The sequence below is a fragment of the Podarcis bocagei genome (assembly GCF_964188305.1).
Source record: "Podarcis bocagei genome assembly, chromosome: 1".
Lineage (NCBI taxonomy): Eukaryota > Metazoa > Chordata > Lepidosauria > Squamata > Lacertidae > Podarcis > Podarcis bocagei.
The window spans coordinates 99,575,669-99,597,695 of NC_138125.1; the positions used below are offsets into that span (position 1 = coordinate 99,575,669).

The 22,027-nt window shown below is 39.7% G+C and overlaps 1 protein-coding gene across 3 annotated transcripts in view; it reads right to left on the minus strand.

Moving 5' to 3' along the window:
* NCKAP5 (NCK associated protein 5) overlaps positions 1-22,027 on the minus strand; it is a 548,005-nt gene that overhangs the window by 492,082 nt on the left and 33,896 nt on the right. Inside the window, exons 1-3 of one of the 3 annotated variants that reach the window (XM_081199369.1) lie at positions 20,040-20,143; positions 13,468-13,520; positions 4,220-4,345 (exon numbers count right to left, since the gene is read on the minus strand). In XM_081199369.1, the coding sequence (XP_081055495.1) occupies positions 4,220-4,288 (69 nt within the window). In that variant the 5' untranslated portion in view covers positions 4,289-4,345; positions 13,468-13,520; positions 20,040-20,143. Of the gene's footprint in view, positions 1-4,219; positions 4,346-13,467; positions 13,521-20,039; positions 20,144-22,027 lie in introns of those variants that run through there. The other 2 variants (XM_081199370.1, XM_081199372.1) reach the window with 2 other exon arrangements.

Below are 22,027 nucleotides of genomic sequence, written 5' to 3' on the forward strand. Positions count from 1 at the left end.
CAACAGCAGCCCAATTTTTCTGATGCACAACTCAAATTTTTTAAAAAAACTATGATCACCATTTGAACAGCCCTAACATAATATCATTTATGGAAGGGGGTCAGCAGGTTTTTGTTTTGTTCTTGTTTCTATTATGTATTTTGTGTTTTTATCTTGTATTTTTATGCTGTGAACTGCCCTGATATCTATGGATGAAGGGCTGTAGACAAATGTTAACAACAACAACAACAACAACAACAACAACAACAACAACAACACTATATCCACGTTATTAAATGTTATCTGACTTCTTTGAAAATGAAAACACTTAAACTGAGTGTTGATAAAATGTCCCACATTGCACATTTAACTTTGAAAATGAATATACAGTAGATTATGTATGAGCTGTAAGAACTATACATTATCCTAGCTAATTAATTAATGTGCATTTCTGAATTCTGATTTACAGCACTACAAAGTTGTGATGTGCTTGTGACAGGAGACAGAAAATAGGAATGTACGTATTTACAAGTCATGAAACTATTTTTAACTAGCTGCATTCTGATTTGGGGTCTAGACTCCCCTTCTAAAATAATACTTGGAGCCAGACGTTATGATGTAATGCCTTCTCTGCATTCTGAATACCAGTTTTGTTGTCCTTATTTTAAATACAGTGCCTGCCTCATATATTGAATGCATTGGCAAAAGCTGTCTGTTCAATATTGAAGGGGGCTGGACAGAGAACTTAACATTTATTGACTTAGGGTAATTCTGTACTAGTATGCTAGTTGCAAACATGGTGATTGTGTACAGGAAAATAGCACCAACATAGCATTACACCAAGTTGGACCATTGGTCCATCTAGCTCAGTATTGTATATACTAGGGGTTAGCATCCTTTTTGAGCCAGTGGGTGCATTTGCCAAGCAGTTAGGCTGTCATGGTCACCATACACACACACACAGCTTATTCAATCCGCTAAAACAGAAAGCTTGTTTCAAGTCCAATTTCAATAGGGTGAGGAGTGGGGGAGAGGCCTTGTGATCACCAATAAAAACCTATGCAAGCAGATGAGTGGCTATAGGCATCATATTAGCAACTACTGGTCTATACGGACTGGAAGTGGGTGGCTATTCAGAGCTTTAGATAGGATACATTTCCAGGGATGGCAGTGCTGACAAGTACTGTAAAGGGGGCGGGTGAATAGACCTTTTCCCAGCATACTTTTCTTTGCCACATTCTAAATTCCACTGGCATGAACACAGACGTTACCTATCATGCACAGATTCAAGTATGCATGATCGAACCAGTTTATTTATATACTTAAATATTTAAATATTTGTAGAAGCAGCTTGAAATAAAAGCATTAGATCAGCCAACAGTTGAAAATGAGCCAAACATTCCAAGTGTCAGTTATAAACAGTTTGAAATATGAATGTCTTCCATGCCTGTTTAAAAAGCAGCAAAATATGGTCCATGAATACATACCTAGAGAATGAAGTTCTAAGTTTCCATTAAGCATGGGGTCAACACCAAAAAGACCCCATCCTATATAGTACAAGGGTTGTAAACCTGTGTCCCTCCAGATGTTGGACTCCAATTCCCATCAACCCCAGCCATAATATCCAATGGTCAGGAATGCTGGGAGTTGTAGACCAACAGCATCTGGAAGGCCACAGGTTAATTCTAGTGCCTGCCAACCTAATATATATTGATGGCGGGCGCACAACTACCTGAACCTATCTCTAGACCCAGACATGTTTATACAAGTACAAATAGCCCTTCAAACAACTTGGCTACGCACTGTTTAGAGCTTTAAAAGTCATCACCAACACTTTAAACTAGCCCTGAAAACAATCTAGCCTCCAGTGCAGCCAGTATCATATTGGTGTTCTATTCTTTGATTGCCCCCACAAGAGTCCAGAATTCACCACATTCTGTACCAACTGAAGAATCCAAAACATCTTTTAATGCAGTCCCTTGTGGACCTTATTGCAATAATCTAGTCTGGTTGTAACTAGGCTCCTTTCTCCCAGCCAAAGGATAATTACAGCTAAGGTGGGGCAGAAAGCTGACTGGACAATTAGTCCTCACATACCCAATGCGACTAGTATGCTAGGTTGTGGTTATGGAGTTACTCCCTTTTCTTGTCCAGACTTCTCTGCGTTTTTTTAAGTGCATAACAAGCATAAGTTTCAGATTATTTCCCTCCCATTTGGATATGAACCGAGGAGAAAGCATCACCTGTCACTTTGCTTTTCAAACCCAGATCTAAAGCCACAGAAGCTCTGCTTTATATTATTAGCATATTATGGTAGTAAGCAACCCTAAAAGTTTCCTGCAAGCTACACTACTGTGAGACTCCCACAACTTGCTGTGCTGCCGCTGCTGATGAATTACCTTGTTCGGGTTAAAGGGATGTACCTTGATTTATTTTACAAGGCAGAAGGCTCTCCTTTCATCTCTGCAACTGCTCTATTACTGACCCAGAAATACTTTGATTTTCATCTCTACTTTCCATTCTTTCCTGGGTCAGCTGATTTCATCATCCTTAGAAATCTCATACCAGCTTTCTCACATTTGAAGGGTAGTCACTAAATATGTCAGCGACCTCCTGAAATGCTGACCCTGGGAACTTAATTTCTTTGAAAATAATGCTGCTCTTCTCTCACTGCTTAGAAGCCCACAAATTCATTATGCTGGAAGTGGAGGCAAGGAAGCAGACTCACGGACATGACTTTGGCCTGAATGCGGCTACTTGGTATTTCCGCGCTGTCCTCCCCCCTTTTTGGCTTCCTATTATTGCTTCTCCTCTCCATATTTATTTGCAAATGTATCCCATTAGCTTTAGCAGAGCTTACTCTGCTGACTAAACACATTCAATGTTACGGCACAAACATTAGCCATTAGACAGATGAGCAAGGAGAGTTTTAGAGCATGCTGTAATTCTCAGGAGTTATCATGATTTGATATTCAGCTCCACCTCTGCTTTCTGCTTTCCAAAGAATCCTGCCATGACATGGTTGAAAAAGAATTCTGCATTTCTTTCACCAGCAGCGTTAAATTTAAATCCATAAATTTAAACTGTTTCAAAGAACTGGGTGGGTCAGGACTTCTCCCCCATCCAAATACTGTTGCAAAGTTGACAGAAACTCCCTAAAATGTGGATGTGTTGACAACTACTGGAGAGGAAGCTCTCTCTGTTCAGTGTTTGGCAGAGTTGAGTAATATGATAATATGGCCATATGATGTCTTTGTAGAACAGTATTATGGGGGCATGTACATGCTTGTTGTCTGAAGCATGCCTAAAAAAAGAATGTTTCACATAAGTAACAATGGAGTTTCAGTGCTCAACATATCACTAACGTCTTATACCAGAGGACATTAGGTACCATGCATTTGCTCTATGTAAAAGAATGTCTACCAAGTGTATGTTCAGTAGAGTGGCATCCAGGCACAGGTCCATGAATTGCGTTTGTCACTTCTTAGGAGAACACTTTGAAAATGTAATGTGTGGAGTGACCCCAAGTCCTTTATTAGGGGAGAAAAAGTCTAACCAAGAAAACACATCTAAGTCGCTTATTGAGAGACAGCAATGTTTTAGGTTCAATCTTTGTTCACAGCAGCCAAAATGAACACTGACATTAACAGGACCATTTCAAACCAAGGTTTGCCATCAAGTGTGCTCTCAACAGTAGGTTACAGACAATCCTGGTTTCCAGTGATGCTTGTATGATCATGCGTACTCATCATACTGACATTAGTTTTTGATGTATACTTTAAAAGCACTGTACAAATGGCTATAGAACACAGACACAGAAATATATATCTTTGTTATCTGAACATTATTTAACCACGTAAGTTTTCTTGAAGCAATGTTCTCTGATTAAACCACTTTGGGTTTTCAGCTTGACAAAACTTTATCAATGACACCCCTATACCAGGGCATCCCAGATCCACTAAACTCCGCTGGACAAGGCATCATTTTTCTTCTGAGATTCTGATCTAGATGAACAAGGTGTCATGTTCCTATCAACAGTTGCATTTTGGCTGAGCTATAATAGTCTTTTAGCATTTACTTACATTTGGCTATTTAGAAAAAATCTCTCTTGCAATTTTGACAATACAAGGTCTTCAACAAGTCTTCAAGGATGTCTGTTACAAAGGGTCACAGCAATGAAAGGCCCAAGCGCCCAATGCCAAAAAGATATCCAAAACTATAGATATGCTTTTGTACTCACCATGAGAGTACTGTCCAAAGAAAATCTTTTGCTAAATTCCTTTTTCACTAGATGCTGCTTTTTGTCCATGGCTGAATATCCTTTATTGTTTATTCTCTTAGAAATGCCAGGTTGTTGCCGCTTTCACTGTGGTGGAAAAATAAATACAAATTAATTGCTGTAACCCACCCAAGTACCTTAGGGTGAAAGAGAGTAATAAATTAAAATAAAAACACTGCTTAGTTGATTCAATGAAACATACACCAATTGCATTTAATAAAGTTAGTTTGGCATCCCACCCCCACACTTTTGATTGAATTTCTTTGGGTCTTGAAAATGTTACAGAATACATCCAGATCACAACTAAGGTGTGCTTGGATTTATATTTATATTTTAAGGAAAACTGGCAAATCACCAGCAGGTGAGGGTTTTCAAATTTGCATAGTTACAATGTGCTTGCTTAGAACTGATTCAAGAGACAGAAGTTGAAGTGGGGTTGGTCTGAAAGGTTGCAATCAGTTGTAGAGCATGTTTTATACACAGGAGGTCCCAGACTCAATCTTTGGCCACTCAAGGTAGAACTAGGAATGTCCCCTGTCAGAAAGCCTGGAATGTTGCAAGTCAGTATTTAGTTTAATAGTGAACTAGATGGACCAATTCTCAAAGTTGGTATAAGGCAGCTCCCTATGTTCCTGTGACCCTGTTATTTTACCTCCGGCATAGGCGAACTCGGCCCCCCAGATGTTTTGAGACTACAATTCCCATCATCCCTGACCACTGGTCCTGTTAGATAGGGATGATGGAAGTTGTAGTTCCAAAACATCTGGAGGGCCGAGTTTGCCTATGGCTGTTTTACCACATGTCAGTAAGGAGCAGCTCTTCATCAGAGAACTTATAAACAGCTCATACATTTGCTAAGCTAACTGCTCTTTGCAACTGAATTCTCACATAAACAGGCTACTCACATGAGCAGTGCTCCTTCAGAGAATCCTGGATGGCTGCAGCCCAGCCTTGGAAGTGAGAGCCCCATTCAGTTGTCCAATGAACATGCATAGGGGCATGGCATTATGGCAAATGGCAATGAGTTGTAGCCAACAAAGTCATTCCATTTGTGCAAGGTTTTGTACCAGGTCCAAATATTAGCTAAATCTAAGAATTTAGAAGGATCTGCCCACCCTGAAAAACTCATAACAATATTAACAGAATTGGCTGAAGAAGAGCCCCAATACATACATTGCAGCCCCATACAATGCAGTCTTTTCAGGCATTCACAAATGGACATAGCATGGAGGTGGAGCTTGTTACCAAAGCATTGTGTCCTCACAGTGAACACATTTCTGAACAACTGAACAGAGTGTCCTGTAACTGAAAATCCTTGGTTGAAATCTAGTCTGAAAACTTGCATGTATTCTGGCTCTGATGTTATAGGAATACTCCAAGTGCAATTAAAAAGCATATATCCTATTTTTATTTATCTATTGCCTTTATATCCCACCTTTTCTTCGAGGAGCTCAAGATGGCATACATGGTTCTCTCTCTCCTCATTTAATCCCCACAACAACCTTATGAGGTAGGTTAGGCTGAAAGGCTGTGACTGGTCTGACGTCACCCAGTGAGTTTCATGACCAAGTGGGGATTTGAACCTTGTTCTCCCAGGTCCGAGTCCAACACTCTAACCACTACACCACACACAGTGGTGGAGAAAGCTGCTGGGTGCCTGGTGCAGTGCGCCCAGGGGTGGGGCAAGACGCCCATAGGGGTGGGGCACACTGCAGGGCCTCTGGAGTCTGCCTGCCTCCTCCCACTCAGCCGCCCTACATCTGGGGGGGGGCAGCGGGCGGACCATTTGGGCAGCGCAGAGCCTGTGCACACCCAAGCCACCACATCTCTCCCAGGAGAGACATGCGGCTCAGGCGTGCTGCAGGCCCCACAGTGAGTACCGCCTGACATTTTGTCACCCCCCCCCCAGTGGTGACACCCGGGTCAGCCCGCACTCACTGCACCCCCCTTCCTACACCCCTGACCATACATACTAGTTCAAGTAAATATATGTGTGCAAAGTAAGTCTTATGAGCTTTCCAAGTATGAAAGACAACACTGGAAAGTACGATGCCCAGAAAGTTTTGGGGCCAAAAGAGGTTTCTCAAGTGGCTTAGGCAGAGACAGTTAATATGTGCCATAGTTAAATTGATAGTTTTGTAGCATGGCTCTGTCCATTACTAACACAACTAAATGGCAATCCTGTGTGATTATACTTTTTTCTTGTTAGGAAAAAACAGAGCGAGAGAGGGAGAGATATCTTTTCTGTTTGACATGAAAAATAACACTGAGTATAGTAATTATTTCTAAATGGCACTAGAATAGACCATCAAATTAAATATTACAACATTTCAATCACCACATGAAGCTGGATTAAAACGGGGTAAAAGGTGCTATTTATCAACTCCCCAGCCTATTCAGTTCTTTGGAAACTATCCAGGATAGCACACACTGGTACATATTGTTATACAGCAGCCCTGCTTATGAAGGAAGCACAGCGCTACCTCAGTTTTCGAATCTAATCCGTTCTGAAATACCGTTTGTATTCCGAAACGTTTGAAAACTAAGGCGCAAATGGCGGTATACAAATTTAATTGAGAAAACTGGGAAACACTCAGTGGAAGCCGTTTGACTTCTGAGGCGCATTAGAAAACGGAAGCATTTACTTCGAGGTTTTCAGCATTCAAAAACTGGAATGTTAGACTTCCAGGGCATTCAAAAACCGAGGTACTGTACCACTGTACTTCAGAAAAATGTCTGTGTTTGTGTGATCTTTTTCATTTCTCCAAAAAATAAAAATACCCCAGAGTCAATGCAACTAATATTCCAGGATATTGCAAGACTCAATAACCTTTGCAAGACAACATGAAATACAATTCTCAATACATTATGCTTCTCAGTTCAGACCACAGGAGCAGTGTGGTACAGCTCACAATCTATTCACCAATGTTGCTTTAGTAGAATATATCACTTAATCTATCATTTAATAAATATCTTTTAATATCATTTGCTCATCTTTCTCCTCAACAAGCGAGTATCCAAATAATGTTGATTTATGGTTGTGTGTGTATGTGTTTATGTACAATTTTATTTGTACACTACTAGGATATCTCTTTGATCAAGTGGTTTAAAAACTATTCTAAACATAAATAATGGAATTTATTAAAAATTTCATACCAGGTTGTTAATAATAGTTATAGTAGAATTCCCACTCTCCACTGATAGTTGGCCTAAATTTAACATATCTATAATTATAGTTATTAATCCTGGTTGAAGAAGAGATATAGCTATTAGACAAACAGGTAATATTTATTTATTGACTTACTTCTAAAATGTATAATATGCCACTCCCATGGTCAATAATTAACTTAGTATAATGATTACATGAAAAATTATGAAAGCTACATCTATAGTTTAAACCTTTATAGGTACATGGCCTACAATATACCACAGCCTAAAGAACGGCAACTGCTTTTAATATTTTGCTACATAGATACGTTGTGCATTCTCTTTTCCTCTCTGTCATTCTTCCTTAAAAATGAAAAGAAAATTATGCTGGTACCACTAGTGCAATGTACTGTGAGCTGGAGTTTGAACCATGCTCTGGTAACTTTCAGACTGGTTTAATGTAAAATGTTTTGTGTGGGAATGCTCTCAAAGATGATGTAGAAACGTCAACTGGCCCAAAATGCAGCAGATTACGGACTAAGGATCCCTTTAAAACTCATGTTTTAAAACAGCTGGCATTAGATGCAAGTTCATTTCTGGGCCTGATTCAGGGTGTTTAAAACCCTAATGACTTGGGCCCCAGATATCTGAAATACCACTTCCTTTCGATATGATGTTGGGCACTGCACTGAGAAGATAAAATAACATCTGCCTTCTGCCACTGACAGTCCAGAGAAGAGGGACTTTGACCTTCTATTTTAAAGTCCCACCCCAGGACCACTAGGACCAGGAAGACTACTGGCAGGGCCAAGAAAGGGTGCAAGTGACTGGCAATAGTGGGTAGTTGCAATGGTAGGTGAGAACACTGAGCTGTGGACCAGTGATGTGGATAGTGATGGCTGGCTCCATCAGAGTCTGAATGTTCCTTGTCCCTTCCGCTGTTTTGGTGCTGCAGCCCAGTGCTGTGAATACCCTCTTCTACCACAGTGGTTTATTGCATAATAAACTATTTTATAACACAACAAAATATCACAGTGTAATATCATAGTGTACACAGGACCGTGGAGGAACGCTCATTGTAAACCAACATTGCTGATTTATATCCCCCACCTTCCTATCTGTCAGAGTGACATATTTCTATCCCATAACTGTTTCTTATCCTTCCAAATGCTTCTGTGCTTCAAAATATTATCACAATATGTAGGCATCCTACCTCTGCAAAGCATGAGAACATCCTGCACTGGGAATAGAATCAGGTCAGTCCAAGAGTTATGTTAACACCCACACCCTTTTACCCTCCCTTCTCTGGTATGCAGCAAGCTGAGCTTATTTAAATGCTAAAAACAACAAAAATAAGAAGTCAATAATTCTAGTTAAAAAAATTTGGCTGCTTCTGACAGCCAGGTGAAGAGGAAACCAGAAAACTTGCAGTGGCATCTACATTATGTACAGCTTGAAATTAAAAAGAAATAAGTTTTCTCTTAGCCAAAACCTTCCCAAAGCAACAGTGCTGTGGTAGAACTGAGGTATAATGACTTATAACAAGTCAGACAAGCAGTCTCTCTGACAGGTGGCACCTGTTTCTATGTCACATCCCCCACTATTTCTATCCGGTCCACTCCAAGTGCGAGGGGGAGCTTTAAGCAGAGCAAGTGATGCAGTAGATTTCTGATAGGATGGGAGATTTGAAGTGAGGACTTGGATTGTGAAGACCATATTGCACTGTGGTTGGTTTGGAGGTTTACAAGGCAAGATTGTTTCTTTCAAGCAGCCAGAGGCTTTTGTTTTCCCCAACAGCTGATTTCACGCATTTTGCTTTTGCAAAAATCCCTATTTACACATGGCCTGGCCTGCCTTTAGAACATGCATGAGATTTTTGCCAGTGCAAAATAGGCACCTTAAGCACTTTTTAGTGGAAAGGTGGGGCAAAGATGTTTGAACAGCTGAAATACCATTTTCAGGGGCAATTGAGCTTGGCAATGGCAGACTGGAGAAATTCAGCCTGTGAGTCAGACATGTTCTCATGTTGATGCCATCATTCAAAAAAGCAGAACAACAAAAGTCAGATTAAAAACTCAAGTGCAAAGAACCAAATCTAAACAATGCTTAAGCAAGATCTTAAAAAGAAAAGACACAACAACAACAAAAGGCATACTCCCTCCCCTCAAAGCACATACCGCCGGCTCTTTATATGAGTCATCAGTGGCCTGAGGTAACTCCTTGCCTGAGGTGACTTAAGAACTGAGGGAAGGCCCAGACTCATGATAAAACCATTATTGACCTGAAAGGACTCTACATTTTATATCATTTGCTTCTTTTAGTGTTTTTAAATTATAAGCCACCATGGGTGCATTGGCAAAAAGTCAGTATATAAACGTAATAAATACATAAACAAGTGGAGCAAAGGAAGAGCTAGCATGACTTCAAGGAGGAAGGAATTCCATAGTTTGAAGACTGATTGAAAAGCACCTGCTTCTTGTCAATGGCAAATTCCCTGATGGAATACAGAGTAATACCGAGACAGGAAGGGGGATCATAAAGAGGTAGTCTCCCCCCCCCCCAAATACTCTGGACCCTAACCTTATCAGGCCTTAAATTCAATACAAGAACCTTTAATTGAGCGTACAGATGTATTAGTAACCAGTGAGACCATTTTAGAGCAAGTGCAATATGTTCATGGAAACTTCCTGCCTTTAAACAAATGAACAGATTCTGAGCCGCTTTTCAAGGCACCAAATAAACCACCTACACTAGAGAAACAACCTGCCCTCCACACTAAGTCTCCGGACCTCTTCCCAGTTCTCATTTATATCCTATGTGAGATATCAGTCCTAACCAGATGAACAACTCAACTCTCCTATTGTTCACAGAAGCTGGAAGTAAACTGCCTTGTCCTCAAAAGCTGAACCTTCTGAGCCATCACACCACCTCACCTCAGTGTCAAGAGTCTTCATAAGAACGACTCAATTTAGAGGTCTAAGGAGAAATGTTCCCTAAGCTGATCAGGAAACTTGGACAACCAGCAGTTGTTTCCTTCTCTGAGTCCATAGCAACTGATTTTCAAATAAATTGGTTATTAATTAATTAGTTAATATGTGGAACTCTCTGGAATACTCTATTAGTTTCAAATCATTATTAGCCTGTCATATCAAAAAACCACCCAAAATCTTACATGAGAATTAGAAGTCTAGTTCTATGATATCTCATGTAGTATAAAAATAATTTTAATGAATGATAAAAAATGAAGAATTGACTATTACACTATCTAGGATATAACAGCTACTAGACAAAAATATATCTGAAGATCTGCTGCTCACTACCTTAATCAGTAGTTTGAAAGGCCAACAATATTCACTTAAGAGGAAATGTTCTAGATTGATGTGAAAGGTTGGGACATAGTTATCTGCATTGGCAATGAAAATTGATTGTGTTTATATCATCTCTCAGTTTCTCTGTAAGAAACATGATTCATCTGATGGCATTTTCTGTTCTTGTTAGAGTATTTCTTGCTAACAAGGCTATGAACATTGAACAGACACAGCAAAACCAAAGGTGGTAACCTTTTCAACATTTCATACTTTGATTGGCTGTCTGTTTTTATCATGAGGTTTTTTGGGGGGGCATGCTCTAGGGGAAGAGCAAACAGCCTGTAAATTATACCAAAGATGACCGAAAAGGTCAAAGGAGTACATTTGCTATTCATTCACTTGAGTGAAGCAGTTGAGGAATTCAGGTTGCAAAACTAAATGCTCGAACAGAGTTCAGAACAGATATGAGCTGGGAAAGTGAGGATGCATGTAGAGACAATGACAGATGAATTCGGGAATGGGGATGCTACGCAGCATTCTCCTTATGCCACCGATCATCCACATGTCACTGTAGAGCTGTGCTCAGTTCTTCAAAGCAATGGATTGGAACCAGATTTGCCCTTTCACAGAGCTTTTTTTTCCAGTTGGAACTCACTGGAACTCAGTTCTGGCACCTCTCAGGTAGGTGCCATTGCCATAATAAGAGAACAAGGGAGGCATTTGTGGAGAGTTTTGACACCTCTTTTTCTAGAAAAATAGCATTGCTCTTCCATGAGTACACGGGCTCCTTCTCTTTGCAGATAGGACTTTCAGATTCAGTGGAGGGAGCCCACTGCAGGGAGATGATGATCTTCACCAATCCCCCCTTTCCCTTTCAGCTTCCTGCATCTTCTTCCCCATTCCAGAGAATCCCCCTAACCAATGAACAGGTTTTCAGGGGGCAAGGGGTTGAAGAAGAAATGGTGAAAATTTTCTTCCTTCAGCAGGACTATCCTTGACCAGAACTCTGTTGACAACAAATCCAGATCCAACCCTGTGACTGTAAACCAAAAGCAGCAACAGCTGAGATTTTAAACTACAGGACCTAATTGTTAATATTGAAATAATTCAATGTGGCCTGTGTATTCATTTTTCCACCTATCACTCCAGCAAATCAAGCTATGTTAAAAGGCTATCAGTTTTGTTTGACTGCATTGGATCAACAGTAATCATTACACACTTGGGTGTACAAAAAAGAAAGGGTTCCCCCATGGTTAATCTAGTGAGAGTAGTATGACAAGTGTGTTGAGTTATCCAGAGCATTCTCTGCCCATGTTGTAGAAGAAAATTATTTCCCATTATAGACAGAGGTAAAATAAGAACAGTTTGAAAATCAAAGGTTCTTAAAGCTCTACAGTAAAGGCATCTCAGATTAGATAGATAGATGATAGATAGATAGATAGATAGATAGATAGATAGATAGATGATAGATAGATAGATAGATAGATAGATAGATAGATAGATAGACCCCAGATTTCACTAACATGTGATATGAGCAAACTATAAATGTCAATGACTTGAGCAAAATGACAACAAGATGACAATCATGGATTTGTTCATTGCACTTGGTATCTACAACAACTTACATGTGGGTTTTCCTCAGAGTGTTTTCCATTGTATCCACTTGCCAGGACCAAGTTACAAGCCTAAATGAATGTCAATTACATATGTCTCAAACACATTCAATTTCCTGTATGGTGTAATCAATAGATTTCATGAAACAGCAAGGATGTCTGAATCATCCACACATTCATTTTATGTGTAAAAGTCAACAAGTCAACCTATGCACAACGGCAGACATACATGCATACAGGTTAAGTGCACTTATTTCCAGTAACACATCTATGAATTCACATCTAATGTCCACCACTTACACCACAAAACATTCTAGAGATTGGCTCCTGAATGGATTCTATCTGGGAAATTGCAGGGGAAGCAGTGTTTTCTAGCTTGGAGCATATTTTAAATGCTGTGCTGAAAGCTGAACCAAGTGGCACAGCAGCACAATAGTATTCAATTCACATATAATACACTTCCATGTATTCCAAGTAGTCTGCACCAATAATGACCACAAGTTCAGAAATATTGAAAGGTATTTGGAAAACAGCCATAACAGTAGCCTTATGAGCAAAGTCGAACAAAGTTGGATGTAATGAATTTAAACAATGAAGAAAGGCCTTTGGGAGAGAGAGGGAAAATAACCATTTTATATTTTTTTGAAGGATGTAAACCATTGCCAAAAAGCTTTAGAAGATTATTGCAATGATGTGAAATAGAGACTGATTAGGATACGCTCTCTACAATGAAATCTAATATAAAATGTGGTGCCATATTTCCAGGGAAAAGGTAGAAGACTTGTGATATTAAACAGTACAGTGGCTAAAGTACTATAAAATACACTACAGGGAGCAATGTATCAAAGGCAGCGATGGAATAATAGGTTTCCTTTCCCCTTAATCTCTTCTGGTTTTCTTTTTTCTGCATTGATGTGTCTGGCCCAAATTATACAGATACTAGGTTGAGAGGTTTGCTTTGGAAAAATATAAATAACAGTAATGCCTCATTTCCCCAGAGGCAGTCAGCTGCTAGCTCACAGGGAGGGGTTTGCTTTACTTTTTGCAAAGAGGTACTGGCAATTGCAGATGGATTCTCACCATCTGCTACAGAATGAATAAAAATGTAAATTTAAAAAAAAGTTCACGAACTACTACTTACAGTCCATAAGTCTTCTACATTTTGTGTCATCCAACCCATTTCCTTTACCTCATCTGCATTTGGTTATTTCAAGTGAAACAGAAAAGAAATACCGTATTTTTTGCACCATAACACTCACTTTTTTCCTCCTAAAAAGTAAGGGGAAATGTCTGTGCGTGTTATGGAGGGAATGCCTACGGGTGGCATGCCTACGGATTTTCCTCCTCTAAAAACTACGTGCGTGTTATGGTCAGGTGCGTGTTATAGAGCGAAAAATACGGGTAGGTATATAGGTGAAGGACATTAACAATAATATTAGAGCTACAGAGGGTGAATATTACTGGAGATAGAAAATGGAATAGGACTTTGCAAATATTCTGATTACAGCAACAGAAGATTATTTAGGGTTGCCATATTTCAAAAAGTAAAAACCAGGACACCCCGAAAGTTGTTGAGCGCCACATTTTGGAAATTCCCCCCAGATGTCAAATCCGCCTTTGAAATCTCGGTAATGTCCGAAGAACATCTGGATGTATGGCAGCCCTAGATTAATAAAATCTACAGAACAACAGCTGATAGAAAGCTATTTTAAAATTAAGAATTCTAAAACTTAATCAGGCTATAATATGTTTTCAGCTTAGTAAAAGGTGCTAGTCTCTTTTTAGGTAGAATCATGTTAATTCTTAGGGAAGTCAGTGCTCCATAAAGGCAAAAGAACATAGACGCATAATACTTGTGCTCCCACAGGAATCCTCCCTCGACAGCACATCTATGGATACCAACTCTCAAACTGCATTGTGGGCAACACTCACTTCTGCTTTCTTCTCTCTATGAGCACATGCAATTGGTTTATTAAGGATTTGAATCAACATTATTCTAGAAATGCCAGAAACAGCTTTCTTGTTTTCTAAATATTTGATGACACTCTAACAGAATGACAATATTCAGAAGTTTGTCCATGGCTTACAAACCATGGTTTGTAAAGTTGTGGGTAAGTGCTGTGATTGTGTGTTCTTCCTTGGCTCAACCCTTCTGCCATCACAAAGTGCATTCAGTACAGAAATCCTGGCTTATATTGAGCCACAATCCCACCTTTTGGCTTATCAGTTAACAAACAAGCAGGATTATTTTCTGAATCTGTTTTATAACCTTGGTTTTTTAACCTGTATTAAGCCAAATATTAGTTTGGACAGAACAGAGAGCTGTGATTTAATGAACCATAAACTATGATTTATGAAGCCATGGATCAATGTGCTGAATGTTCTGTTTTATTAAACAGAAACTCAACACATGATAATTATTAATGAATCTTGCATGCAGAGAAGTTGTGCATCACTTGGTACATTCTGTTGTTTTATTGTTCCCCCTGCTAGCTCTATGGTACAAAGGCTCTTTCTCAGATCACTTTGAGTATTAGACACTTCAACAGGAATAAACATATTAAACTATGTGCTGCATGAGACTTTCCTTCACTATCAATTATTAACACTTGCTAAAATCATAAAGCAATGCAACTAATATTTTAATAAGTCATAATTTATACATGATTCCACGTTCCTGAAAACATATAGAGCACTCAAGCAGTGCTTCAGCAGTGTGGTAATGCAGGAAATTGGATACCTCATACTTCTGGTAATTGGAATTTTAGCCTTTAACCCCAAGAATGGCATTTCAGATTCAGTCCAGGTTGGCAGTGGGTGAAAGTCATTACTATGAGATGGCTGCTCAGTGATCTATATGAAATACTAAAAGTTGGTGGTGAACAGGTGTCTGCATAATTAAAATGCTGTGCATATCACTGTTGTTAAGCCAGGATTTCATTCTTAACTCGTGTTCTTCTACCTTGGATTTTGATGTCATTTTGAAGCATCAAGATCTGGGGTTTTAAAGGACTGATTTCTGAAACCACCTACACAATACTTTATGTTCTATAAATTGAAAGTTATACTTAACTCTGTTGATATATAAGGTATGTACAGAACACTTACATACAGTCAGGAAGTTTTACAAAATAAATACAGTGATAAATGGAACAATTGAAGTGTGTGAGTTTATCAGTACAGTGGTACCTCGGGTTACAGACGCTTCAGGTTACAGACGCTTCAGGTTACAGACTCCGCTAACCCAGAAATAGCACCTCAGGTTAAGAACTTTGCTTCAGGATGAGAACAGAAATCGCACGGTGGCGGCAGGAGGCCCAATTAGCTAAAGTGATACCTCAGGTTAAGAACAGTTTCGGGTTAAGAATGGACGTCCAGAACGAATTAAGTTATTTACTCGAGGAACCACTGTATTGCTGTTATGGCAAAAACATTTCATTGGCAACCTAATCTAGCATTGTCTGTGGGATCCTGTAGAATTACAAACTTCTAGAATTCATTGTTAAAGAGAAAGGATTGAATACAAATAAAAAATGTAAATAAAAAAATATAACCATTTTTTTATTCCTCAATAGTGAATTGGAGGAACCAAGTGGACTTGCAGAGACCCCACTGAATCAGGCAGTGTACAAAGTGTCTCAGAGTGAAGTGGGTTGTTTTCCAAAGCACTGTACTGGGGTCTGAGCTAAATCTTGTGGTCGGTGAACACTTCTACTGTATACAGTTGTACCTCGGTTTAAGAACAGCTCTGTTTACGAACTATTCAGTATATGAACTCCGCAAAACCAGAAGCAGTGTCCTGGTTTGTGAACTTTACCTCGGTCTACGAACAGAAGCCGAATGGTGGAAGAGCATCGGTGACAGGAGGCCTCGTTAGGGAAAGCGCGCCTCAGTTTAAGAATGGCTTTGGTTTAAGAACGGACTTCCGGAACAGATTAAGTTCATAAACCGAGGTGCCACTGTATGTCCCATCTCTAGCTACTGAGCATCAGAGGCTAACAATGTGATACATGGCGGGTGGGGTGGGGGGGTGGAATCCAAGCTGGCAATTTATGTGTTTTCTTTTTCTCTGCATGGCTTAATACAAAAACTATGATAAAAATGTAAATAAATATAACATAATTTGCAAGACTGTACAACAAGCTCTGATAACAAATTGAAGGCATGTCTCCATTGTCCGTGCAGCCTTACAGGAATGGTATTGTCAGGTGAGACGGGAAAACAAATTATGCAGAAACCCATTTCAGCAAAGTATAAGGACAATTATAACATCTGTTAATCCTTTGTGCCAGTTATAATTAGGTGCTGTGGAGGAGGAACCCTTTGGCTTACTCCTTTAACATCTGTTCAAAGGACAAGCAACTGAGAGGGTAATGAATGACCCTTTACGTTCAATCAGAAAAATGTGAGCATAGCATACACATTCAGAAAAGCCAGGTTTTAGGTAAGAAAGAAATCAATAGTGGATTTTTGGGTTGAATTGTTTACTGTAAAGATGGTTTGCTGATCTAAAATGTCCAGTTTCTCATTTTATCAGTGTATTCTGAACACATCATTTTCTAATCTGTCTACCTAGCTATCCTTTTATCTTATGGATGATGGATGACTGAAACTGTTACTTATGTCTGAAAAATTCCCCAGCCTACTTTTAAGAGCTGAGATTAAACAAAAAAGCATCAGTCTACTACTTCACTGCCACTGAAATAAAAAAGTTGAGCGGACAATAGTGCTTAATAGTCTAATTTGATATAAAATATAAAAGTTACCAAAAAAAACCTTTAAAAATATTGTCCTTTAAAGTCCTCATAAAAAATGCATCTCACTAAAAGGGTCCATTCTGATATTATTCAGTTTAACATGGCCCTCTACTGGCAAAACTCACCCCCAAATCTTACCAGTATCAGACATTGCTCATTTATGTAAGAAATATAATTTTAATTAAGGATATGTACTACAGCTAAGTTATTTCACTGTGTATACATTAGAAGACCCATTATAGAACTTTAACAAGAGTGAAACACATGGGGGTAAATAGTGTAAAAGTTTAATAATTACTTCCATTTCATTTTGCAGATGCACCTTTGAAGTCATTTCAGGAGTGGGGAGTGTTGAAGGTTATACTATTCTATGAAGCAACTCATGAATGGCTAAACTACAATTCCTTACTACTAACACACCACATAATTTAAATAACACCACTGCTTTCAGAGCTGCTTTATACTTTCCGCAGCAATCATGTTTGCTACAACTACACCAGTGCTACACAGGTGTTTCCTGCAGGAAGCAAGTCACATGTAGAGGGAAATGTGTGCCCCAAAGTCTTTTGAACACTTGGAAATATAGGTGAGCTCCAGCTCCACCATATGCATTCCCAGACTGTATAGAAATGTGTTCATTTCTATAGTTTATTGAGCTACGATCATTACATCCAAACAATACAAATGTGTTTGCTATGGGGAATAATGGTTAAAACACCAGTACAGAAGAAACAATAATGCCAATGTGCAAACCATTGTGACAAATGAACTTGTGTCTATTTATAGCAGGAAACTACTCAAAGAGCCAGTGCAAGGCTGAGAGTAGACGGATCATATGTGGCTAGAAGGAAAGCCATGACATGGAGATGTTCCATGTGCATCTGCACATTGAGCAATGTTGAAGGAGGAGTCAATATATATAAGCCGGAGTGGTCGAACGTGTGGCCTAGTTAGCATTTCCCCAGCTTTCAGAAACAGGTGGTAGGGCTCTAGGACCTTATCTCATGCCTCCTTAACAAAACCCAACACCTTGCTTATCTGGCTTGGGAAAGCAGTCCAAGGGCTGGGGTGGTGTCAAATTTTGGCCTCCACAGCCTGCCTAACAAGGCATGGGTTTTGTGTTGAATAACTCTTGCAGCCCACTTTGTATGAAAAGTTGAGCCATGCTAATATAAGTCTTTGTGCTGCCTCCTTCAGCCCCTTTTGCTGCACAGCACTGATCTGATTCACTATACTGCCTACTCTATGCTGTGTGCATTTGGGAAGGTTGAGACTAGGCAGTGTGTATTGTTAAATAGAGTAATCTGGTCACAGCTGGCAGATAGGTGCAAGGATAGAATTGTGGTGAGGTGAAGAGGTGAGTACCTGGTGGTCCCTTTCTGGGTGCTGGACATTTCTGGAGGCGAGCCACTCTGGGGCATGAGACCTTTGTGTTGGATATGGAGTGCCTATTAAGCAGCCTGATTTCACCCACTCAGAGTTCTGTGAGCCCAGGGTAGGGGTAAGAAAGCCTTCCTACACACCTTAAAGGCAGAGGGGCTATGATGTTGCCAGGCATCCTGTCCTGGGCAGGATAGCTCACGCAAGGCAACATACAACTGATTTTCTCCAACACCCTTATTTCCCTCTGCTGAGATCTGTAACAATAAATGTAGCCCTCATTCAATTCATATTTTCATGTCTCACCTCTTTATTACACACTCTAGCTTAAAAGGCTTTCAGGGGCATCCCAGTCAGACCTCACACATGATACTGTCAGTTCTCCAAAAGGTATGATTTACTATTAATTTCCTAGAAAAACACAATTCGCTGTTCAAAGTTTTTCTGCATCTCTCCTATGGCAGTCAATCCTCACACTGCCACATCTACAAATTATGGCTTTGTTTTTGTTTTAAAGGCAGCAAATATTATTTGCCCATGGTCCTTTATGTAGTTATTAACTCTCCTTATTTTGTCTGTGCAAAAAAGAAAAGAAAAGGGAAGCACAGACACTGCTGAATTTAACAATTTAGATAAGGCTAAACCCTTGTAATCAATTAGCACTGTCAAAGAAAACAATTTGTGACGCTGATTTCCAGCTGCAAAGATCTATTGTGTGTGCACACCATCCCAGTCTCATCTGGTTCTGTGAAAACAAACAGGAGACTTTAGTAGAAAGCCCATCAAAACGTGGTGCTCAACAGAAACATTTGTTCTCCAAATGCTTCCTTGCAAATGCCCATCTTTCAGCACATAATGTTTACCCACTGTTTTATTATCAAGCTGCTTTGCCATAGAATTCACATCTTTCACAGCTCACAGGCAATTTCCGCAACAATGTACGGCACCTTCTGCCACAGCACACACCATATTGGAGTAGAACACCTTAGCATCAGTCCAAATAAATAATCTCTCCATATATATATATATATATATATATATATATATATATATATATAATCACAAGCCTTCTCACTTCTCAATGCACATTGATTAATTTTATGTCACTAGCAGAAAATAATTGGGGATTCTGAAGACTACATGAAACACATCATTAAACAAGGCATGAGCCATTGTTAAACAAAGCTATGGGTAATTTTCTCTTTTTATTTTGCATAGTATTTCGCTGCATGGACTGAAATATGCTGCTTCATGCTCGAAACCATGTTAACATTAGCTTTTATTGTATGATTTTGCATTTCTAGTCTACATAGGATGAGCAATCCAAACCCCTTAATCCGACGTGCTGGAAGAGGCTGAAGTGAGACTGGCATACTTGCACCCAGGTCCTCCTGGCTGTACCAGGCTCAGTTGGCAGGTAGGCTCCACTGTCACAGAGGTCTCCACTCTGCTCACCAGTGCCAGTGGTATCCCCACCAATGGTATCCAGGGTAAGCCCCTGAAACAGGGTGTTTTGAGGAAAGAGACAGAGCTAAGTTGGCCAAAGGTTTGTTGGATCTTAAGCTAGCTGACCTACCAGCAGGTTGTAGCAAGGAGCCCAGTCTAGACCTCTTTGCTGAGCCAGCCTGGAGCTGGTGCAGCAAACTTTTCCTGTCTACCTCCAGATGTTACATTAAAACCACAGCTGGGTTAAACTGGGAACTTCTTGACACCATCAATGGGCAGTAAAGTCTGGGTGGAGTCATAATGGGCAGCTGGAAAACAATGAGGACTTTCACTAAGCATCACAGATGTGTTGGCTGGGCCTAGGTTAAGGAAACTTCAGCTTTACTGAGGCTTGAGGGTACACCACACCCATACCTGGACACCACCTAACTCTCCTTAAATATAGCCTCCAAACCCAGTACTCTTTAGGGATAAAAGATGGGTAATGGAATGGAAAATATGTGAACAAATTGTTCCAAATGGATGTTACTATTTTGAAAATAGAACAGAGAAGCTGAAGGCATTATCAAACATAATAATTTGATATTTATTTAATTTTTTATTTCTAAGGGAGGGTTGTGGAGAAAGTATTTGAGGACCATATGAGGCATGCATGGAAATCCTGACCATCCAGGCCACCTCTTCTGATATCTGTCAGCAACTGCTATTGCATCACAGTTGCTATGAGAGTGAACAGCATGAGAAGGAACCAGAAGGCAATGTAGGTTTATTGACTATAGAAGTTTCATGACAGCCAGACTCTAATGGTGGCTTGAAAGATGAACAGTGAAAACCTGTGCATGTTTATTTAGAATGCGTTCAGTGAGACTTCATGCCACGTAAGTGTGCATAGGACTGGATCCTAAGAACATAATTATTTGATTTATTGAGGAGTAAGCCTTACTGAATGCATTGGGAATTAATTGCATGCCAGACTGCATAGGATTCTCCTGTAAGACTTGCCCTGTAGGAGAGAAGGAATGGCAGATTTACAGTCCCTTTTATTACATGATAAATAATTTACGCACCTTTGTTTGTATATACTTTGATGAATGTAGGCCAAGCATTCTTAAATTCTAAGCAAGGGTGGGGAACCTGTGGCCCTCCAGATGTTGTTGGAGCTGCCTGGGGCTCATGAGAGTTGGAGTCCAACAACATATGGGAGGGCCACAGGTTGCTCTTCTCTGAAATAGAGTTACAAACCCATGTTTCCTTCTGCTGCCAGAGACTACTGTGATTAATGATTCCATGGTTGTGCTCCATCCCATTCTGTTTTCAGTAAAAACCAGCCAATTCCAAAACTGTCACTCTTAGCATAAAGGACTTCTACTAAAACAGCTTCAAGCTGTTAAACATTTTGCAGCGTCTGAACTTTCAAATTTCTAACTTTTCAAAACCTGTACTATGGATCAAGATAGATCCAGTTAGTCTGTTAGGTTGAAGCAGGCAATACAATTTTGAAATGCTAATTCTAACATAATCTGAGCATTAACACAGAAACCACAAGGGGTGGGTAGGAATTTTCAAGTTCTTCGTTTAGCTGATGACAAAATATCTACGATATTAGACTTAAAACTGTAAGCGGATGGAACTTGAAAAAGGGGCAGCTTAATATCATCATAAAAAAAATGCAAACAAAAAAGTTAGAATTGAATTCTCGCTCATTTCCAAACATTCCCATTTTATGAGCAAATGCATAAAGCATATTGAAAAGCCTTGCTGTAATCCTGCCTAACAGCAGCACACTTGCTCCTATTATAATTAAAAGCAAACCTTGGCAGTGAAGCTGAAACATAATAAATACAGCAACATTTAAAGAAAGAAAGCTGTGCTAATCTGATAGAATTCTAGAACAGGGAAATAACAGCAGTAAGAACAGCCCCTTACTTGTTGTTGTTCAGTTAAAACATGCTCCCGTACTAGAGAAATCCAAACCATACGAAAGTTTTCAGCAGTCTAGAAATTTCTCGAGTGGATGCTGTGTTTATTTACCAAGCCTTAAAAATCTGTGGTGAGGAGCAGTACTGAGTTAGCTCTCAAGTTCATCAAGAGCACTGCTGAAAGTCCTACTGTAACTGC